The sequence below is a fragment of the Melanerpes formicivorus genome, unplaced genomic scaffold (assembly GCF_026170545.1).
Source record: "Melanerpes formicivorus ecotype bairdi unplaced genomic scaffold, bMelFor1.0.p_v2 SCAF_158, whole genome shotgun sequence".
Lineage (NCBI taxonomy): Eukaryota > Metazoa > Chordata > Aves > Piciformes > Picidae > Melanerpes > Melanerpes formicivorus.
The window spans coordinates 289,407-305,070 of record NW_027142510.1 but is presented as its reverse complement, the minus strand read 5'-3'; the positions used below and the strand labels follow the sequence as shown (position 1 = coordinate 305,070).

Here is a 15,664-nt window from a genome sequence, read left to right as displayed (position 1 = left end):
AGAGCAAAGTAGAGCAGCAGAATCGCCTCTCCATCTGCTGGCCACGGCTGCTCTTGAAAGCAGTTCCTGCTCGCTCCTCCCGCTCGGCGGGTTGCGGTTGCTCGGTCCGGATCCGTGCCGCCCCGGGGGGTGGGGGCGGCGGGCACGAGCGCGGCGGGAGCAGAGCTGGGAAAAGCAAAGCAAACCAAACACAAAAAACCCCAAAGCGGCTGCGGGGGGCTCGGTGCTGGCAGCCAGCGGCGCTCGCCTCGGGGGGGGGGCTCGGTGCTGGCAGCCAGCGGCGCTCGCCGCGGGGGGGGCTCGGTGCTGGCAGCCAGCGGCGCTCGCCGCGGGGGGGGCTCGGTGCTGGCAGCCAGCGGCGCTCGCCTCGGGGGGGGGGGCTCGGTGCTGGCAGCCAGCGGCGCTCGCCGCGGGGGGGGCTCGGTGCTGGCAGCCAGCGGCGCTCGCCGCGGGGGGGGCTCGGTGCTGGCAGCCAGCGGCGCTCGCCGCGGGGGGGGCTCGGTGCTGGCAGCCAGCGGCGCTCGCCGCGGGGGGGGGCTCGGTGCTGGCAGCCAGCGGCGCTCGCCGCGGGGGGTCCTTGCCGCGGGGGGGGGGTCCTCGCTCTCCGGCTCACGGCGCTGCCCCGGCCAGGGACCCCTCCGCCCGGCGCCTCCCTGCGCGTGACGCACGGGGGGCGGGGCCGGTCTCACAGTTCCGGCCGCGCTCATTGGTGGTTCCCGGCCGCGCCGGCTGCCATTGGTTCCCCGCGCCCAGGAAGTGGCCGCGCGGCTCCCGCCTCCCCGCCCCGGCCCCTCCGGGAGCTTCTCGTCGCCCAGGCCACGAAGTTTGATCGCGGGGGCGGTTTGGGGGCGACCGTGGCTCAGGGTAAGACCTGGGTTTTGTTCCTTAGTTCCGAAGCTGCGCGCCGGGGGCGGCTTTCTCGCTGTTTGCGCGCATTCTGCGGGGGAAAAGCGCTGGGGTCTGGTCACGGCCGCAGGGGGTGCAGGGTGCTCGGGAGGGGCTGGGGGCCGGACGTGAGAGCCCCCGGGACGAGAGCCCCCGGGAGCGCCGGCTGCGCGTCGGGAGCCCAGGGCCGTGCCTCACGGGGAAGGTGCTGCCCGGCATGGCCCTGGGCCGCTGCGGCCGTCCCGCGTCGTGGCTGGGTGAGGACCTCGCCTGGGCGCGGAGTGCGCGGCTGAGGGCTCCGCGGGGTGCAGGCCTCGGCTGTGGCTCCCAGCTTCTCTCGCCCTGAGCCTGCCACCGTCTCCCCCAGCATGGCCGCTGCTGCACTGCCTGGTGCGGCCGTCCTGGGCAGGGTGAGCCGGAGTTCCTGGGTAGGAGGAGCGAGTGACCCTTGCAGTTGCCTGAGCCTCCCTGCAGCCTGGGTTGGGCCCCCGGGCTGTTGAGCTGTAGCACGGCCCCGTGCTTAGAAAACACGAGGCGAAGCAAGGCGGGCAGAGCTCGGCTCTCTGTGTCCAGCTGGAGGGGAGATGACGACGCTGACACGCCGAGCACGGCGCGCCGAGGCGGGAGGGAACTCGCACAAGGCTGACGGGGAGGAAGATGGAGCTGCAGACAGGGACCTGAGCGAGGAGAACCCCGATGATTCCAAAGATATCCGCCTCACACTGATGGAGGAGGTGCTGCTGCTGGGGCTGAAGGACAAGGAGGTAAGGCTGGGAGGTGCTGCTGCTGGGGCTGAAGGACAAGGAGGTAAGGCTGGGAGGTGCTGCTGCTGGGGCTGAAGGACAAGGAGGTAAGGCTGGCAGCTGGCAGCTGGGTGCTCGGCGGTGGCAGCGCTGCCTGGGCGTACCTGGAGGTCAGGCTTGAAGTGAGCAGCAGAAGGGATCTTATGGATCCCCCCTGAGGGGTCTTCAGCACAGCCACCTGCTCCATGCCAACCACCTTTGCCTGCAGCTGAGTTCTGCAAGTGCTGTCCCCCTGTCTCTGCCCTGGGGGCTGTGGGAAGCAGCTGGAGGTGAGGAGTGCCTCGAGGCATTGTGTCACTGCCATCTGCCTTGCTCTTTGCCAGGGCCAAAGGGGGGAGGTGAAAGGAGCCTCACCCTCTGCATCAAGTGGTCAGTGTCCCCTTGCCTATCCACCCCCCTCTGCTGACCCACCCAGAGCACAGTTTGCACTGGGTTGAGCACTGCTGCCAGTTACAGCAGGGGCAGGCTTGGAGAGGGCAGAGCCAGGCGAGGGAAGGTAACAGGAGGAAGCAGCAATGGCAGAGGAGGTGGGGACCAGGTCTCTGCTTTACAGGCTGCTGATTTCCTTAGCCAGGCAGGGGGGTGGGGACCTTTGCTGGGGGGGTTGTCTTGCCTTTGTGTGCAGTGCCCTGGCAGCAGTGGGCAAGCTTTGCAGCTGATGATCTGGGGGGCTGGGGGTTGTCCTCTGCAGGAGAAGGACCCTGGCCACACTGAATTGGCTTCTGTTTGTCAGCCACAGTTCTCAGCTATGCCTAGGATGAGCTGTGGGGAGTGGAGATGATCTCTTGTGCTGAGCTCTTGGAGATGCTTGGCCCTTATCATAGAACCACAGAATGGGTTGGGTTGGGTTGGGTTGGGTTGGGAAGGACCTTCAAGATCATCCTGTTCCAACCCCGTGCCATGGGTGCTCCTGGCCTCCTCCAGCCTGGCCTTGAACACCTCCAGGGAGGGGACATCCACAGCCTCCCTGGGCAAACTGTTCCAGTCTCTCCCCACCCTCACTGTCAACAGCTGCTTCCTAATCTCCAGTCCACATCTCCTCTCTTGCAGCCTGGCTGCTGTCTTGCCAATGCTTTGTCTTCCTTGGCACATACAGCATCTCCATCTCTTTGGGGCAGTCTGCTGCTCCTGTTAAATAGAGAGGGAAATTGAGGCCTCAGGAAGCTAAGCAGCTGCCCAAGGCCCTCCTTGGGCTGGTGATGGCAGAGGAGAGCCTTAGAGAGAGGTTTTTCAGCTCCTGGAGCACTCTTCCTGTGACTGCTTCCTCCCTCCCACTCTGAGGAGAGGAGGCACCGTGGGTGTCAGAGCTGTGGTAGATGAACCTCCTCTCATCCATGTCTCTGGGTTGAGATTAAGCCACTGGGAGGTGTTTGAGCTGCTGCTTCCAGTCAGTCTGAGCTGCTGCCCTGTGCTCACAGAGATCTGCTCAGGCTGTGGCTCCTGATGGGGACCACACTTACAGGTCTGGCAGGCTCAGGGCTGTGTGAGTGAGAGAGGGCTCCTGGCTGCCCTGTTCCACAGACCCAGATAAGGTCTGGGGCTTGCTGGTAGGAGGTAAGAGGGGAGCAGGGCTGTGAAGGGAAGGTGCAGGCAGCTTTGGAGCCAATATTTGAGCACAGCCCAGGAGCCTGGCAGGATCTGCTTCCTTCCTGGGCTAGTTGGTAGTGTCCTTGGCTTGGTTAGTTCCTGGTGGTTCCTGGTAGTGATCCTTCAGCCACCAGGAAGTTAGGAGAGCACAGCAGGTGCAAAACAAACCCAACCCAACCTTGTTGGGATTTCACCCTCTCCCCTGCCCTCCCAGCCTGTCCTTCCGCATTCCTCCAGCTCCAAAGGGATCAGAGGAGCACAGAGCTGCCAGGGCTGAAGGGTCCTCAAGGCTCAGCCAGCTCCAAGCCCCTGCCCTGGCCAGGGACAGCTCACACCACAGCAGGCTGCTCACAGCCACCTCCAGCCTGGCCTTGAGCACCTCCAGGGCTGAGGCTTCCACCACCCCCTGGGCAGCCTGGGCCAGGCTCTCACCACCCCCCTGGGGAACAACTTCTTCCTCACAGCCAATCTCAATCTCCCACTCTAGTTGTGCTCCGTCCCCCCCAGCCCTACCCCTCCCTGACACCCTAAGAGTCCCTCCCCAGCTTTCCTGGAGCCCCCTGCAGGTCCTGGAGGATCAGGGGATCCATTGCCCAGCTCTGTTGTTCACTCATGGTTTGATGGTTGGGGAAAAGCCAAACCAGGACAATTGGAGCCACGTCCAGGGAGCCTGCAGTGGAATTCATCAGGTCCCAGTCTGCCCCCCCAGGAGAAAGTGGCTGCCCCCCCAGCCCCGTGCCCCCCCCAGCCCCGTGCCCCCCCCAGCCCCGTGCCCCCCCAGCCCTAGAGTCACAGAATGGTCCAGGCTGGAAGGGAGCTCCAGAGCTCATCCATCCAACCTCCCTGTGGTCAGCAGGGACATCCCCAACCAGCTCGGGCTGCCCAGAGCCCTGCTGAGCCTCACCTTGAGTATCTCCAGGGAGGAGACCTCCCTCACCTCCCGGGGCAGCCTGCTCCAGTGTTCCACCACCCTCCTCTGCTCTGACTCCAGAGGCTGGGAGGAACCCAGGAGCTTTCAACTTGGTTGCCTTCAGCCCCTTGCTGTTTTCTCAGGGTCACTTCTCTTCCAGCTCGGGGAATGGCAACTTTTGGTCCCCTCCACACCTCCTGCTGCACAGCAGGTTGCTGAAGTGTCTGTGCCAGAGAACAAAGGAGCCCCAGGGGCGTCTGCCGCGGAGGGCAATCGGCAGGGCAGGGCTGAAAGGTTGCTTTGTCTTCCCTCACAAGGAAACAAAGCAAGCAAACACAGATTGATTTTATTGGGGCTTCCTTTGCGTTTCTTTGTGTGGCTCTGTGTGCGGCACAGGCAGAGCAGCCTGGAGCCCGGAGGGAGTGGGTACACAGAGCTGCGGGGGCCAGGGCCTTGCCCTCACCCGGGGGAAGGCTGCTGTGCAGGAGGGCTGCAGGTTCTCAGCCTCCTCTCCTTAGGAAGGAGGCTTGGGAGAGTGCTCTGTGGGCTGCTGGCTTTTGACCTGCCCTCCATCTCCTCCTGCCTTGTCCCCTCCCTCTCTGCCTCCTTCCTGCAGGTGCTCAGGGCCAGGCTGGATGAGGCCTTGGGCAGCCTGGGCCGGTGGGAGGGGTCCCTGCCCAGGGCAGGGGCTTGGAGCTGGCTGAGCTTTGAGGTCCCTTCCAGCCCAGCCCAGGTTTCATCCTGGTGCCAATGCCAACCTTTTGGGCTGCAGTTTTAGCCCCAGCCTCTGTCCCCTGCTGAGTGGGACCTGCTGCTGTCTGCCTTGCTCCCCCCCAGTCTCACCTCCCCGGGCTCAGAAGCTGTGATTGAATTGCTGGTTCCTTGTGGCTCCTCTCAGACCTCTGGAAGCTGGGAGAGGCAGGTGGTGAGCCGGCTGGGAGGGGTGGTGGGGTTTGGCAGGACTCAGCTGCATGCATGCTCTCCCCCCAGGGGTACACCTCCTTCTGGAACGACTGCATCTCCTCCGGGCTGCGGGGCGGCATCCTCATCGAGCTGGCCCTGCGCGGCCGCATCCAGCTGGAGCCACTCTCCCTCAGGAGGAAGAGGCTGCTGGAGAGGAAGGTGAGGGTGCCTCAGGAGCTGGGCTAGGCAGCCCGACCTGCCTCAGGGCTTCATTCCTGCCCCCTCAGCCGAGCTGAGCCTCAGCAGGCTTTGCCGGGAGCCTGCCGGGGCTGGGCCGGTGCCTCGGGGGGAGCGGTGGGTGGGTGCCCAGCCTCAGGCCATGCTCCCCTGCTGTCCCTCCAGGTGCTGCTCAAGTCTGATGCCCCCACTGGTGACGTGCTGCTGGATGAGACCCTCCGACACATCAAGGCCACAGAGCCTGCAGAAACAGTGCAGACCTGGATAGAGCTCCTCACAGGTAGGGCACTCGGAGAGGCACTCCCCCGGCCCCCCCCAGGGCCTGCCCCTGCCACCTGTGCCCTTGGCACCGCCTGGCCCTGCCCTCCCTTCACTGGAGGTGGTCAGAAGACTGACAGCAGAGCTGAGGAGCACAGAATGCACCTTCAGAGCTCCCCTGCTCCAACCTCCCTGCAGTCAGCAGGGACAGAGCCACAGAGCTGCCAGGGCTGGAAGGGAGCTCAAGGCTCAGCCAGCTCCAGCCCCTGCCCTGCCCAGGGACAGCTCACCCCACAGCAGGCTGCTCACAGCCACCTCCAGCCTGGCTGCAAACACCTCCAGGGCTGAGGCTCCCAGCACCTCCCTGGGCAGCCTGGGCCAGGCTCTCACCACCCCCCTGGGGAACAACTTCTTCCTCACAGCCAGTCTGAGTCCCCAGCTAGATCAGGGTGCTCAGGGCCTCATCAACCCTGACCTTGAATGTCTCCAGGACTGGGGCCTCCACCACCTCCCTGAATGTGGGGCAGATAATGGTTTCCTGTGTCTGTTTTGGTGGGAGATCAGTGGAGGACAGGAACCTAGCTCCCCATTGCCTCCTCTTTCATGCTGAGTCTTCACCAAGCCTGGGATCCAAGGTCCTAGGCAGAAGAGGCTTTCCAAAGGGACCTGCACCTGGTGGCTGTTGGCAGCTTTGCCAGCTTGGACTGAGGGGAGGAGTGTGTCAGAGGCACAGGATCACAGGGGTGGGAAGGGACCTCAGGAGATCCTTGAGTCCAAGCCCCTGCCAGAGCAGGAGCACAGAGCCCAGCACAGGGCACACAGAACACAGCCACAGGGGGCTGGGAAGGCTCCAGGGAAGGAGACTCCACAACCTCTCTGGGCAGCCTGCTCCAGGGCTCTGGCAGCCTCACAGGGCAGAAGTTCTTCCTCCTGCTGAGGTGGAACCTCCTGGGCTGCAGTCTCCATCCACTGCCCCTTGGCCTGTCCCAGGGCACAGTGAGCAGAGCCTGTCCCTGTCCCTGTCCCTCCCTTCCTGCCCCCCAGCCCTCAGATACCTACAGACCTTTCCCAGCTCCCCTCTCAGCCTTCTCCTCTGCAGACTAACCACCCCCAGGGCTCTCAGCCTCTCCTCCCCAGGCAGTGCTGCAGTCCCTTCCTCATCCTCACAGCCCTCCCTTGGACTCCCTCCAGCAGATCTCTGTCCCTCTTGAACTGGGCAGCCCAGAGCTGGATGCAGTATTCCAGGGGAGGTCTCCCTGGGGCAGAGCAGAGGGGGAGGAGAACCTCCCTGGCTCTGCTGGCCACACTGCTCTGGATCCCCCCAGCACCCCCCTGGCCCCCAGGGCACATTGCTGACCCATGGAGAGGTTGTTATCCACCAGCACTCCCAGGTCCTTCTCCTTGGGGCTGCTCTCCAGCCTGTGCTGCTGCAGGTTATTTAGTCAGGCCCAGGGTCCCAGGATGTTAGGGGCTGGAAGGGACCTCTGAAGATCACAGAATCACCAAGGTTGGAAGAGACCTCAAGGATCATCGAGTCCAAGCTGTCCCCACAGACCTCATGACCAGACCATGGCACCCAGTGCCACATCCAATCCCCTCTTGAGCACCTCCAGGGCTGGGGACTCCACCACCCCCTTGGGCAGCACATCCCAATGGCTAACAACTCTCTCAGGGAAGAACTTTCTCCTCACCTCCAGCCTGAACCTCCCCTGGCACAGCTTGAGACTGTGTCCTCTTGTTCTGGTGCTAGAGAGATGAGCCCAACCCCCTCCTGGCTACAACCTCCCTGCGGGGAGTTGCAGAGGGCAATGAGGTCTCCCCTGAGCCTCCTCCTCTCCAGGCTGAGCAGCCGCAGCTCCCGCAGCCTGTGCTGGCAGGGTTCCCGCAGCGGGCTCCGGGCCGGGGGCGGGGCCGGGGGCTGGGGGCGGGGCCGGGGGCGGGGCCGGGGTTGGGGACTGGGGGCGGGGCCGGGGGCGGGGTTGGGGACTGGGGGCGGGGCCGGGGCGGCACAGCCGCCCTCCCGCCCCCGGCCTGCAGCTGCGCCTCCCGCCCCGCAGGGGAGACCTGGAACCCCTTCAAGCTGCAGTACCAGCTGCGGAACGTGCGGGAGCGGCTGGCCAAGGCGCTGGTGGAGAAGGGCATCCTGGGCACGGAGAAGCAGAACTTCCTCCTCTTCGACATGACCACGCACCCGGTCAGCAACGCCGCCGAGAAGCAGCGCCTGCTGCGGCGGCTGCAGGACAGCCTGCTGGAGCGCTGGGTCAACGAGCCCCGCCGCATGGAGCGCCGCACCCTGGCCCTGCTGGTGCTGGCTCACTCCTCCGACGTGCTGGAGAACGTCTTCGCCAGCCTGGCCGACGACAAATACGACCTGGCCGTCAACAGGACCAAGGACCTGCTGGAGGTGGACCCTGAGGCGGAGGCTGCCAAAGCCCAGGGGGCGGAGATGATCTGGGCTGTCCTGGCGGCTTTCAACAAGTCCTAAAGAGCCTCCAGTCCGGGGCTGGGGGAAGCTCTGCCTCAGCGTGAGGCCCGGGGATATTTGGGCGTGGAGCTCCCGCGGCAGGGAGCAGAGATCTGCTCTGCCCCCTCGCCGGGCAGGTCGCTCCCTCCTCCAAAGGCCAGCGCCTCCGGGGGGAGGTGGTGCCGCTGCTTCGCTCCCCTTGCAGCACTTCTTGCCTGGGGGCTTTGCTCTGAAGCCAGCAGAGAGCTGGGAGAGGGCAGAGCCCAGCCTGGGCTAAACCACAGCAGCAAAGGGGCTGTGGAGCAGCCTCCGCTCCCAGCTTGTTTGGCTGCCTCCGTGGTCCCCTCTTCCATGCACAGGACTTGCCTTGGAGCCGCCTGGGCAGCATGAGCTCCTCTGTGACACTCTCCTACAACAGGCTAGGGGCAGAGGAGCAGGCAGGGGGCTGGTTTGGGGGTGCCTGGCAGCTGGGACCACTCCATGGGGCAGCCCAGAGCCCTCAGCACTACGGAGGAGCAGCTGTGGAAGGCTGTGGAGCTCTGGCCCGGGGTTGCAGCCATGTCACACCCCTGCCCTGCCCTGCCCAATGAGAGGAAAACTGTGATTTTCTATTTTTTTCACCATTATACTCTCCTGCAGTTCCTTTAAATGCATTTCTCTGCAGCCCCAGGGGCTCCTGTGTAGTTCATTCTGCTGCAGCCACCCTGGGTGCAGCTGCCCTGGGCTGCTGGCAGTGGCTAAAACGTGGCCGAGGGGAGGTCCCGCGCTGGTGCCGCTCCTGTCACGACCTTGCCAGGGGGTCTGAGCTGCAGCCCCCTGCCTGCACCCCGTGACCTGCTCTTGTCGCCGGCGCTCTCCCTGGGGCCACCCCAGGCTCCGTTTGCTTCTCCATGGGCCTGTTCCCTGCGCTAAGGCTGCCCCTGGGAAAGGCTCCCCCGAGCCTGGCTGGTGCGTTCGCACTGCTGTGGGTGCCAGGCCTCCCCAGTAGCTCCTGCAGCCCCGGGGTGCCTGCTGCGGCCCCGCTGCCCGGCCCCGGGCTCCGCTCCTCGACCCTTCCCGCAGCGGTGCGGCAGCCCCGGCCTCCGTCCTGCCCACGTGGTGCTGCCTTACTTCCCATTGGCCAACGGTTCCTCCTCTTGCCTTCCCCCGCGAGCCCTGGTTGGTCAGGTGTGATGTCACCCAGGCCGCCTCCCTCTGCCTATTGGCTGGCGCGCCTGTCCGTCAGGTAGCGGAGGCGGTAGGGGGCGGCGGCGGCCATTTTGGAGTAGAGCGCGGGGCCGAGCGGAGCGGGGGACGTGCGGGCGCGGAGGCTGCCCCTCCACCGCCGCTATGGCAGCCCCGATCGGTACCGGCGCCCGCGCGGGAGACACTGGACAGGAGAAACAGGTAGGGAACCGCAGGGTCGGGCAGGGCCGGCTCCCATTGGCTTAGCCCCACACAGCACTGTGCGGGTATTGGTTGCTCCCGGTGTCCGTCTGATGAGCGCTGCTCTCTCACTGGCCGAGGGGCTGGGGAGGGCGGGACTTCCGGCGGGGCCGGTGCGTGACTGGTTCCCCATGGCGGCGTGGGGAGGGGGCTGGGGAGTGCGGGGGTGGCCTGGCCTGGCCTGGCCTGGCCTGGCTGCGCCCCTCGGGGGTCAGGGGAACGCGGGGCTGCGTAGCTGGCTCCAGCCGCCCCCAGGTTCCCTGCCTGGACCACCGCGGGGGCTGTGCCGCCAGCCCTGGCCGCGGCTCATTGGCTGCCCCGCAGGGGCGGAGCTGCCCGCGGGCCCCGGGGGTACCGGGCCGGCTCCCTCGGCCGCTGCATCCCCGTGTCCTGACTACCCCCGGGGCAGTCGGCCCTGCTGCGGGGCGCAAGCGGAGCTGCAGGCAGCGCTCTATGGGCAGCGCTCTATAGGCAGCGCTCTATAGGCAGCGTTCTGCAGGCAGCATTCTGCAGGCAGCACCCTGCAGGTAGCGTTCTACAGGCAGTGTTCTGCAGGCAGCTCCCTGCAGGCAGCGCTCCATGGGCAGCGCTCTATGGGCAGCGCTCTATAGGCAGCGCTCTGCAGGCAGTGTTCTATAGGCAGCATTCTGCAGGCAGCGCTCTGCAGGCAGTGTTCTACAGGCAGCATTCTGCAGGCAGAGCCCTGCAGGCAGTATTCTGCAGGCAGCACTCTATAGAAAGTGTTCTGCAGGCAGCGCTCTGCAGGCAGTGCTCTGCAGGCAGCGCTCTGTAGGCAGCACTCTACAGGCAGCGTTCTGCAGGCAGTGTTCTGCAGGCAGCGCCCTGCAGGCAGCGCGGGCTCGCTGGGGGAAGCCTCTCCCGTTTCCCTGGTGCTGGTTTAGCGCTGGGGCAGGGTGCTGGGAGGGGGCAGGTGTGCTGCCTGTCGGGCACGCAGGGGGGCGCTCAGTCTCCCGTGGCGGGGGGCTCGTGGTGGGAGGCACTGCCGAGGGTGTTGAGGGACTCTGCAGCCCCTTCTTTGTTTCCCAGGACGCGCAGGAGAAGGAAACTGTCAGCCCCGAGAGAGCAGAAGAGGCAAAGCTGAAGGCCAAATACCCCAACCTGGGCCAGAAGCCTGGAGGCTCTGACTTCCTCATGAAGAGGCTGCAGAAAGGGGTATTGGTGTTTCCTCCCTGTCCTTACCTCCCTTCCTGGCAAGCTCCAGCCAGGCCAGAGCACCCCCACAGCATCCTCCAGGGCAGAAAGTCATTTCAGGCCGGGGGGGCAGGTTCCTTCCCGGGCCTGAGCTGCACTGGCATCCAGCAGCCACAAGCTTGAAGCACTGAGGGCTGCTGTGGTCCAGCACAAAGGGCTTCTGCCTGCTCAGAACCCCAGAGCTGCCACCTCTCAGGTGGTTTTGCTCTGTGCCCCTCCCCCAGCAGAGGATTCCATCCCATTCTCCTCAGCCTGGCCTAACACCTGGGATCTGCAGGCAGGGGAGGTGCATGAGTCCCTGCTGCCCTGCTCCCCAGGGTTCAGTAGGCCACTGAGGTGCCTCAGGTTTGAGTCATTGTCCTCTGCTCTGCCTGTGCAAAGGGCACTGAGCTTAGCAGTGAGTCAGCTGGCTGCAGCTCCATGCTGGCAGCAGTGTGAAAAGCCAAACCTCTGACTGTACTCCCTCCAAAGGCCTCCCCAGGAGCCAGCTTCAGAGAGTGGTGGGGTTGGAAGGGACCCTGAGGATCCTGCAGCCCAGCCCTGCTGCCAGGGCAGGGCACACAGGAGCACAGCCAGAGGGGGCTTGAAGGCCTCCAGAGAAGGAGACTCCACCACCCCTCTGGGCAGCCTGCTCCAGGCCTCCAGCAGCCTCATGTTGAGGTGGAAGCTCCTGGGGTCCAGTTTGTGTCTGTGCCTCTCATCCCATCCCAGAACACCTCTGAACAGGACCTGGCCCCTTCTTGCTCCCCACCCTTCAGATGTTTGTAACCATTGACCAGGTTCCCTCTCAGCTTTCCCTTCTCCAGGCCAAACAGCCCCAGGGCTCAGCCTTTCCTCCCCAGCCCTGGTCCAGTGCCTCCAGCATCCCTCACAGCCCTTTTGAATGAAGCCAGGCTGCCTTGCTTGGACTTTCCCCTTGCTTGATGTTCTTCTGACCTCATTTTGAGCAACCTCAGCTGCTCCTTGAAAGGGTCCTTGGGGTTGCTGGGGGAGGAGAAGCTCAACCTGAGCCCCCAGTGAGCACTTGCAGCCCAGAGAGCCAAGCAGAGCCTGGGCTGCAGCAGCAGAAGTGTGGCCAGCAGGGCCAGGGAGGGGATTCTGCCCCTCTGCTCCACCCTGCTGAGACCACAGCTGGAGCTCTGGGGCCAGCTCTGGAGCCTCTGTGCCAGGAAGGCTCTGGAGGTGCTGGAAGGTGTCCAGGGAAGGGCCAGGAGGAGGAGCAGAGGGCTGGAGCTGCTCTGCCTTGAGGCCAGGCTGAGAGAGTTGGGGTTGTGCAGGCTGGAGAGGAGAAGGCTCCCAGGAGACCTCCCTGTGGCCTTCCAGGATCTGAAGGGGGCTGCAGGAAAGCTGGGGAGGGACTTTGGGAGGTGTCAGGGAGGGATAGGACCGGGGGGATGGAGCAGCACTGGAAGTGGGGAGATGGAGATTGGCTGTGAGGAAGAAGTTGTTCCCCAGGAGGGTGGTGAGAGCCTGGCACAGGCTGCCCAGGGAGGTGGTGGAAGCCTCAGCCCTGGAGGTGCTCAAGGCCAGGCTGGATGTGGCTGTGAGCAGCCTGCTGGGGTGTGAGCTGTCCCTGGCCGTGGCAGGGGCTGGAGCTGGCTGAGCCTTGAGCTCCCTTCTAGGGGCTTGGAGCTGGCTGAGCCCTGAGCTCCCTCCCAGGGGGTTGGAGCTGGCTGAGCCCTGAGCTCCCTTCTAGGGGCTTGGAGCTGGCTGAGCCCTGAGCTCCCTTCTAGGGGCTTGGAGCTGGCTGAGCCCTGAGCTCCCTTCCAGGGGGCTTGGAGCTGGCTGAGCCCTGAGCTCCCTCCCAGGGGGTTGGAGCTGGCTGAGCCCTGAGCTCCCTTCTAGGGGCTTGGAGCTGGCTGAGCCCTGAGCTCCCTTCCAGGGGGCTTGGAGCTGGCTGAGCCCTGAGCTCCCTCCCAGGGGCTTGGAGCTGGCTGAGCCCTGAGCTCCCTCCCAGGGGGTTGGAGCTGGCTGAGCCCTGAGCTCCCTCCCAGCCCTGGCAGCTCTGTGCTGCTGTTTGTGGCTTCTGTGCCTCTGCTGCAGCAGATGAGGGTAACCCAACCTCCTCTCTCCTTCCAGCAAAAGTACTTTGATTCTGGTGACTACAACATGGCCAAGGCAAAGATGAAGAACAAGCAGCTGCCCAGCATGGGGCCAGACAAGAACCTGGTGACAGGAGACCACATCCCCACGCCTCAGGACCTCCCCCAGAGAAAGTCCTCCCTTGTAACCAGCAAGCTGGCAGGGTAGCCCTGCCCCCAGGCTCTTGGCTTTTGCTTTCCCTTCCTCTTCCTTTTCTATTTCCTTTGGTTTTTTCTTCTCCTTTTGGCTGAAATGGATTGAACCTCACAGCCCCCTCGGGGTGGGAGCACCCCATGTAGTTCTTTTGAGTGTTTACAGTGAACTCCTCCCCCCCAGAGAAGGTCAGCAAGAGGCATCCCCAGCCTGGGACTCACAGGGAGGCTTGAGCCTGGCTTTAGCCTTAGGCTTTCCTGCTGTTTGAAGCCATCCTCCCCTGCAGAGCCACTCAAGTGCTGGCTTCTCCTTGGGACCCCAGGAGCAGGCCCCAGGGGAAGCAGGAAAGCCTTGAGAGAAGTCCTGTGCCGTGTGCTGGGCTGTGGGTGGGAGAGCAGAGCAGGGAGCTGTGGGGTGGGGAGGCCTGGCAGGGGCCTGCAGGGGAGGAGCTGGCTGGGCAGAAGCTGTGGGAGAGGACCTGGAGCTTTGGGGGGGTGGGAGGGTGCTGGAGCTTCACAGGCAGAGCTTGGCTGATGGGCAGAGGGGAGGAGGTGGCTGTGTTGCTGGTGCAGCTTCCCAGGGGCTGCTCCCTGCTGGCAGAGAGAGCTCCCAGGACAGGACAGAGTTGGACTTGGAGCTGCCAGCAGGTCCCAGCAGGGCTGCCCCTGAGCCTGGCTGCCAGGGAGGAAGCTGGCACCAGGCTGGCAGCTGCCCAGAGGATCTGGGGGCAGTTGCTCTTGCCCTGGGCTCTTCTGGCTCCTCTGCAAGCAGGCAGCAGAAGGTGGTGAGCTGAATGCCCAGGGGGGCTCTGGGGGTGCAGCAGTGTGGGGCAGAGCTCTGCCTGTGTGCAGCCCCTGCCCAGGCTTTGCTGCTTGCAGGGGGGAGCAGGGGCAGCTGCTGAGGTGGGTGTGAGCTGTTGGAGCTGACCTCTGGCAGCACTGGGGATAAGCCCCCAGAAGCACAGAGACAGCTGAGGAGCAGAGCATGGGGCAGGCCTGTGGTGACACTCTCAGGCCTCTCAGGCTTGGGTTTCCTGCTGATTTGTCTCACCTTGTAGTTTTCCTTTGCCTTTTGTCTCTCCCAGGCCTGAAAGGAAACCAAACAACCCCTGCCCCAACCCCCAAGCCAACCCCAAACCAACCCAAACCAACCCCAAACCAACCCAAACCAACCCCAAACCAACCAGAACAACCCCAAACCAACCAAATCAACCCAAACCAACCCAAACCAACCCCAAACCAACCAAACCAACCCCAAACCAACCCAAACCAACCCCAAACCAACCAAATCAACCCAAACCAACCCAAACCAACCCCAAACCAACCAAATCAACCCAAACCAACCCAACCCCAACCCAACCCCCCCAAGAAGTGAGAGAGAAAGCCAGCAGAGCCCCAGCAAGGTTTGGTGTGGTGGCTGCAGCCTCCTGTCCTCCCTGTCCCTGCTCTCTGGCTGAGGCCTGATTTGGGGGGGAGGGGCTGGGGGTCTGTCTGGTTCTAGGGGCTCCCACTGGGCGAGGGGAAGGGCAGGCAGGGAGCGATGCTCTGCTGGGGGCTTTGCTGCTGGCTGTCCCTGGCTGCCTGCCTCAGGCTCCCCTGGGCATCTGCACTGCAGGTTGCTGCTGCAGCCAGGCACTGTGGTGGTGCTTCCTGGCAGGCTGCTTGCCAGGGGCTGCCTGAGCTCGGTGTTGGCCTTCAGGGAGTTTGGAGCAAGCCAGAGGGCTTTGGTCACGGGGCTGAGAGCCTCCCCTGTGGAGCAGGCTGGGAGAGGAGACCCCCAGGGAGACCTCAGAGCAGCCTCCCAGCTGCTGAAGGGCTGCAGGAGAGCTGGGGAGGGACTCTGAGAAGGGCTGGGGGTGGCAGGGTGAGGACAGTGGCTCTGAGCTGGGAGAGAGGAGAGGAGAGGAGGGGAGGGTGGGGAGAGCCTGGCACAGGCTGCCCAGGGAGGTGTTCCAGGCCAGGCTGCAGGAGGCCTGGAGCAGCCTGGGCTGGGGGGAGGGGTCCCTGCCCATGGGCTGGAGCTGGCTGAGCTCCGAGGCCACTTCCAACCCAAACCCAACCCTGGCTCCATTTGCCAGGGACCCCTGAGCAGGGCCTCCCCTGCCAGCCCTGGGCCCTTGGGGGACAGCTTTCCCTTGGTGGAAGGGGCAAGGAGCATGGCTGGGGGGGAGGGGGGAGCTGCAGGTCTGTGCTGCATCCTCTGCTGCAGCCTCTGCTGCATCCTCTGCTGCCCTTCCAGCCCTCTGCTGCCCTTCCAGCCCTCTGCTGCCCTTCCAGCCCTCTGCTGCCCTTCCAGCCCTGTGCTGCCCTTCCAGCCCTCTGCTGCCCTGGGCAGGGCAGAGCTGGCAGGGGCTGTGCAGCCTCCTGGGTGCTGTACATAGCTGTGGATGGGATGTATAAAACAGATCTACTTTTGTACCTTGCTGATCTCTGCTCTCTGCCAGAGGGGGGCCTGGGGGCTGGGAGAGGAGAGCAGTGTGAAGGGATGTGGCAGCCCAGGGGCTGCTGGGGGTGGGCAGGGGGGAGGCTCAGCTCCCAGCCACAGCCTTCCCTGCTGGTCCACCCAGGCCAGGCTGCTGCTGCTGCTGCAGGAGGGGGAGGTGGTGCTGGGGGCAGCCCAGGGTGAGGAGCAGCAGGAGCCATGGGCAGGAGTTGCATCCACCCCCCCCTGAGCTGGGCAGGCAGTGAGGGGGGAGAGGGAATGGCCTCAGGTTGCAGCAGGGGAGGTTTCAGTTGGGCATCAGAA

General features: G+C 64.6%; 2 protein-coding genes across 2 annotated transcripts; both read left to right on the top strand.

Moving 5' to 3' along the window:
- The first annotated feature begins 754 nt into the window (after positions 1 to 754).
- On the top strand, positions 755 to 8,714 carry GOLPH3L (golgi phosphoprotein 3 like). The gene is made up of 5 exons (XM_068168825.1): positions 755 to 864; positions 1,459 to 1,649; positions 5,176 to 5,307; positions 5,491 to 5,605; positions 7,641 to 8,714. The coding sequence occupies exons 2-5, from the start codon at positions 1,470 to 1,472 to the stop codon at positions 8,066 to 8,068; spliced, it is 855 nt and encodes a 284-aa protein (XP_068024926.1). The 5' UTR covers positions 755 to 864; positions 1,459 to 1,469; the 3' UTR covers positions 8,069 to 8,714.
- A 569-nt stretch (positions 8,715 to 9,283) lies between these two features.
- On the top strand, positions 9,284 to 15,336 carry ENSA (endosulfine alpha). Its single transcript, XM_068168826.1, has 3 exons — positions 9,284 to 9,433; positions 10,520 to 10,645; positions 12,764 to 15,336. Exons 1-3 carry the CDS (start codon positions 9,377 to 9,379, stop codon positions 12,932 to 12,934), a joined length of 354 nt encoding a protein of 117 aa, XP_068024927.1. The 5' UTR covers positions 9,284 to 9,376; the 3' UTR covers positions 12,935 to 15,336.
- Positions 15,337 to 15,664: the final 328 nt, after the last annotated feature.

Coding starts and splice junctions, on each gene's coding strand:
- GOLPH3L (XM_068168825.1), top strand. CDS start 1,470: ATGACGACGCTGACACGCCGAGCACGGCGCGCCGAGGCGGGAGGGAAC. Junction 1,650..5,175: donor TGGGGCTGAAGGACAAGGAG/GTAAGGCTGGGA, acceptor CTCTCCCCCCAG/GGGTACACCTCCTTCTGGAA. Junction 5,606..7,640: donor CTGGATAGAGCTCCTCACAG/GTAGGGCACTCG, acceptor CCCGCCCCGCAG/GGGAGACCTGGAACCCCTTC.
- ENSA (XM_068168826.1), top strand. CDS start 9,377: ATGGCAGCCCCGATCGGTACCGGCGCCCGCGCGGGAGACACTGGACAG. Junction 9,434..10,519: donor ACACTGGACAGGAGAAACAG/GTAGGGAACCGC, acceptor TTTGTTTCCCAG/GACGCGCAGGAGAAGGAAAC. Junction 10,646..12,763: donor TGAAGAGGCTGCAGAAAGGG/GTATTGGTGTTT, acceptor CTCTCCTTCCAG/CAAAAGTACTTTGATTCTGG.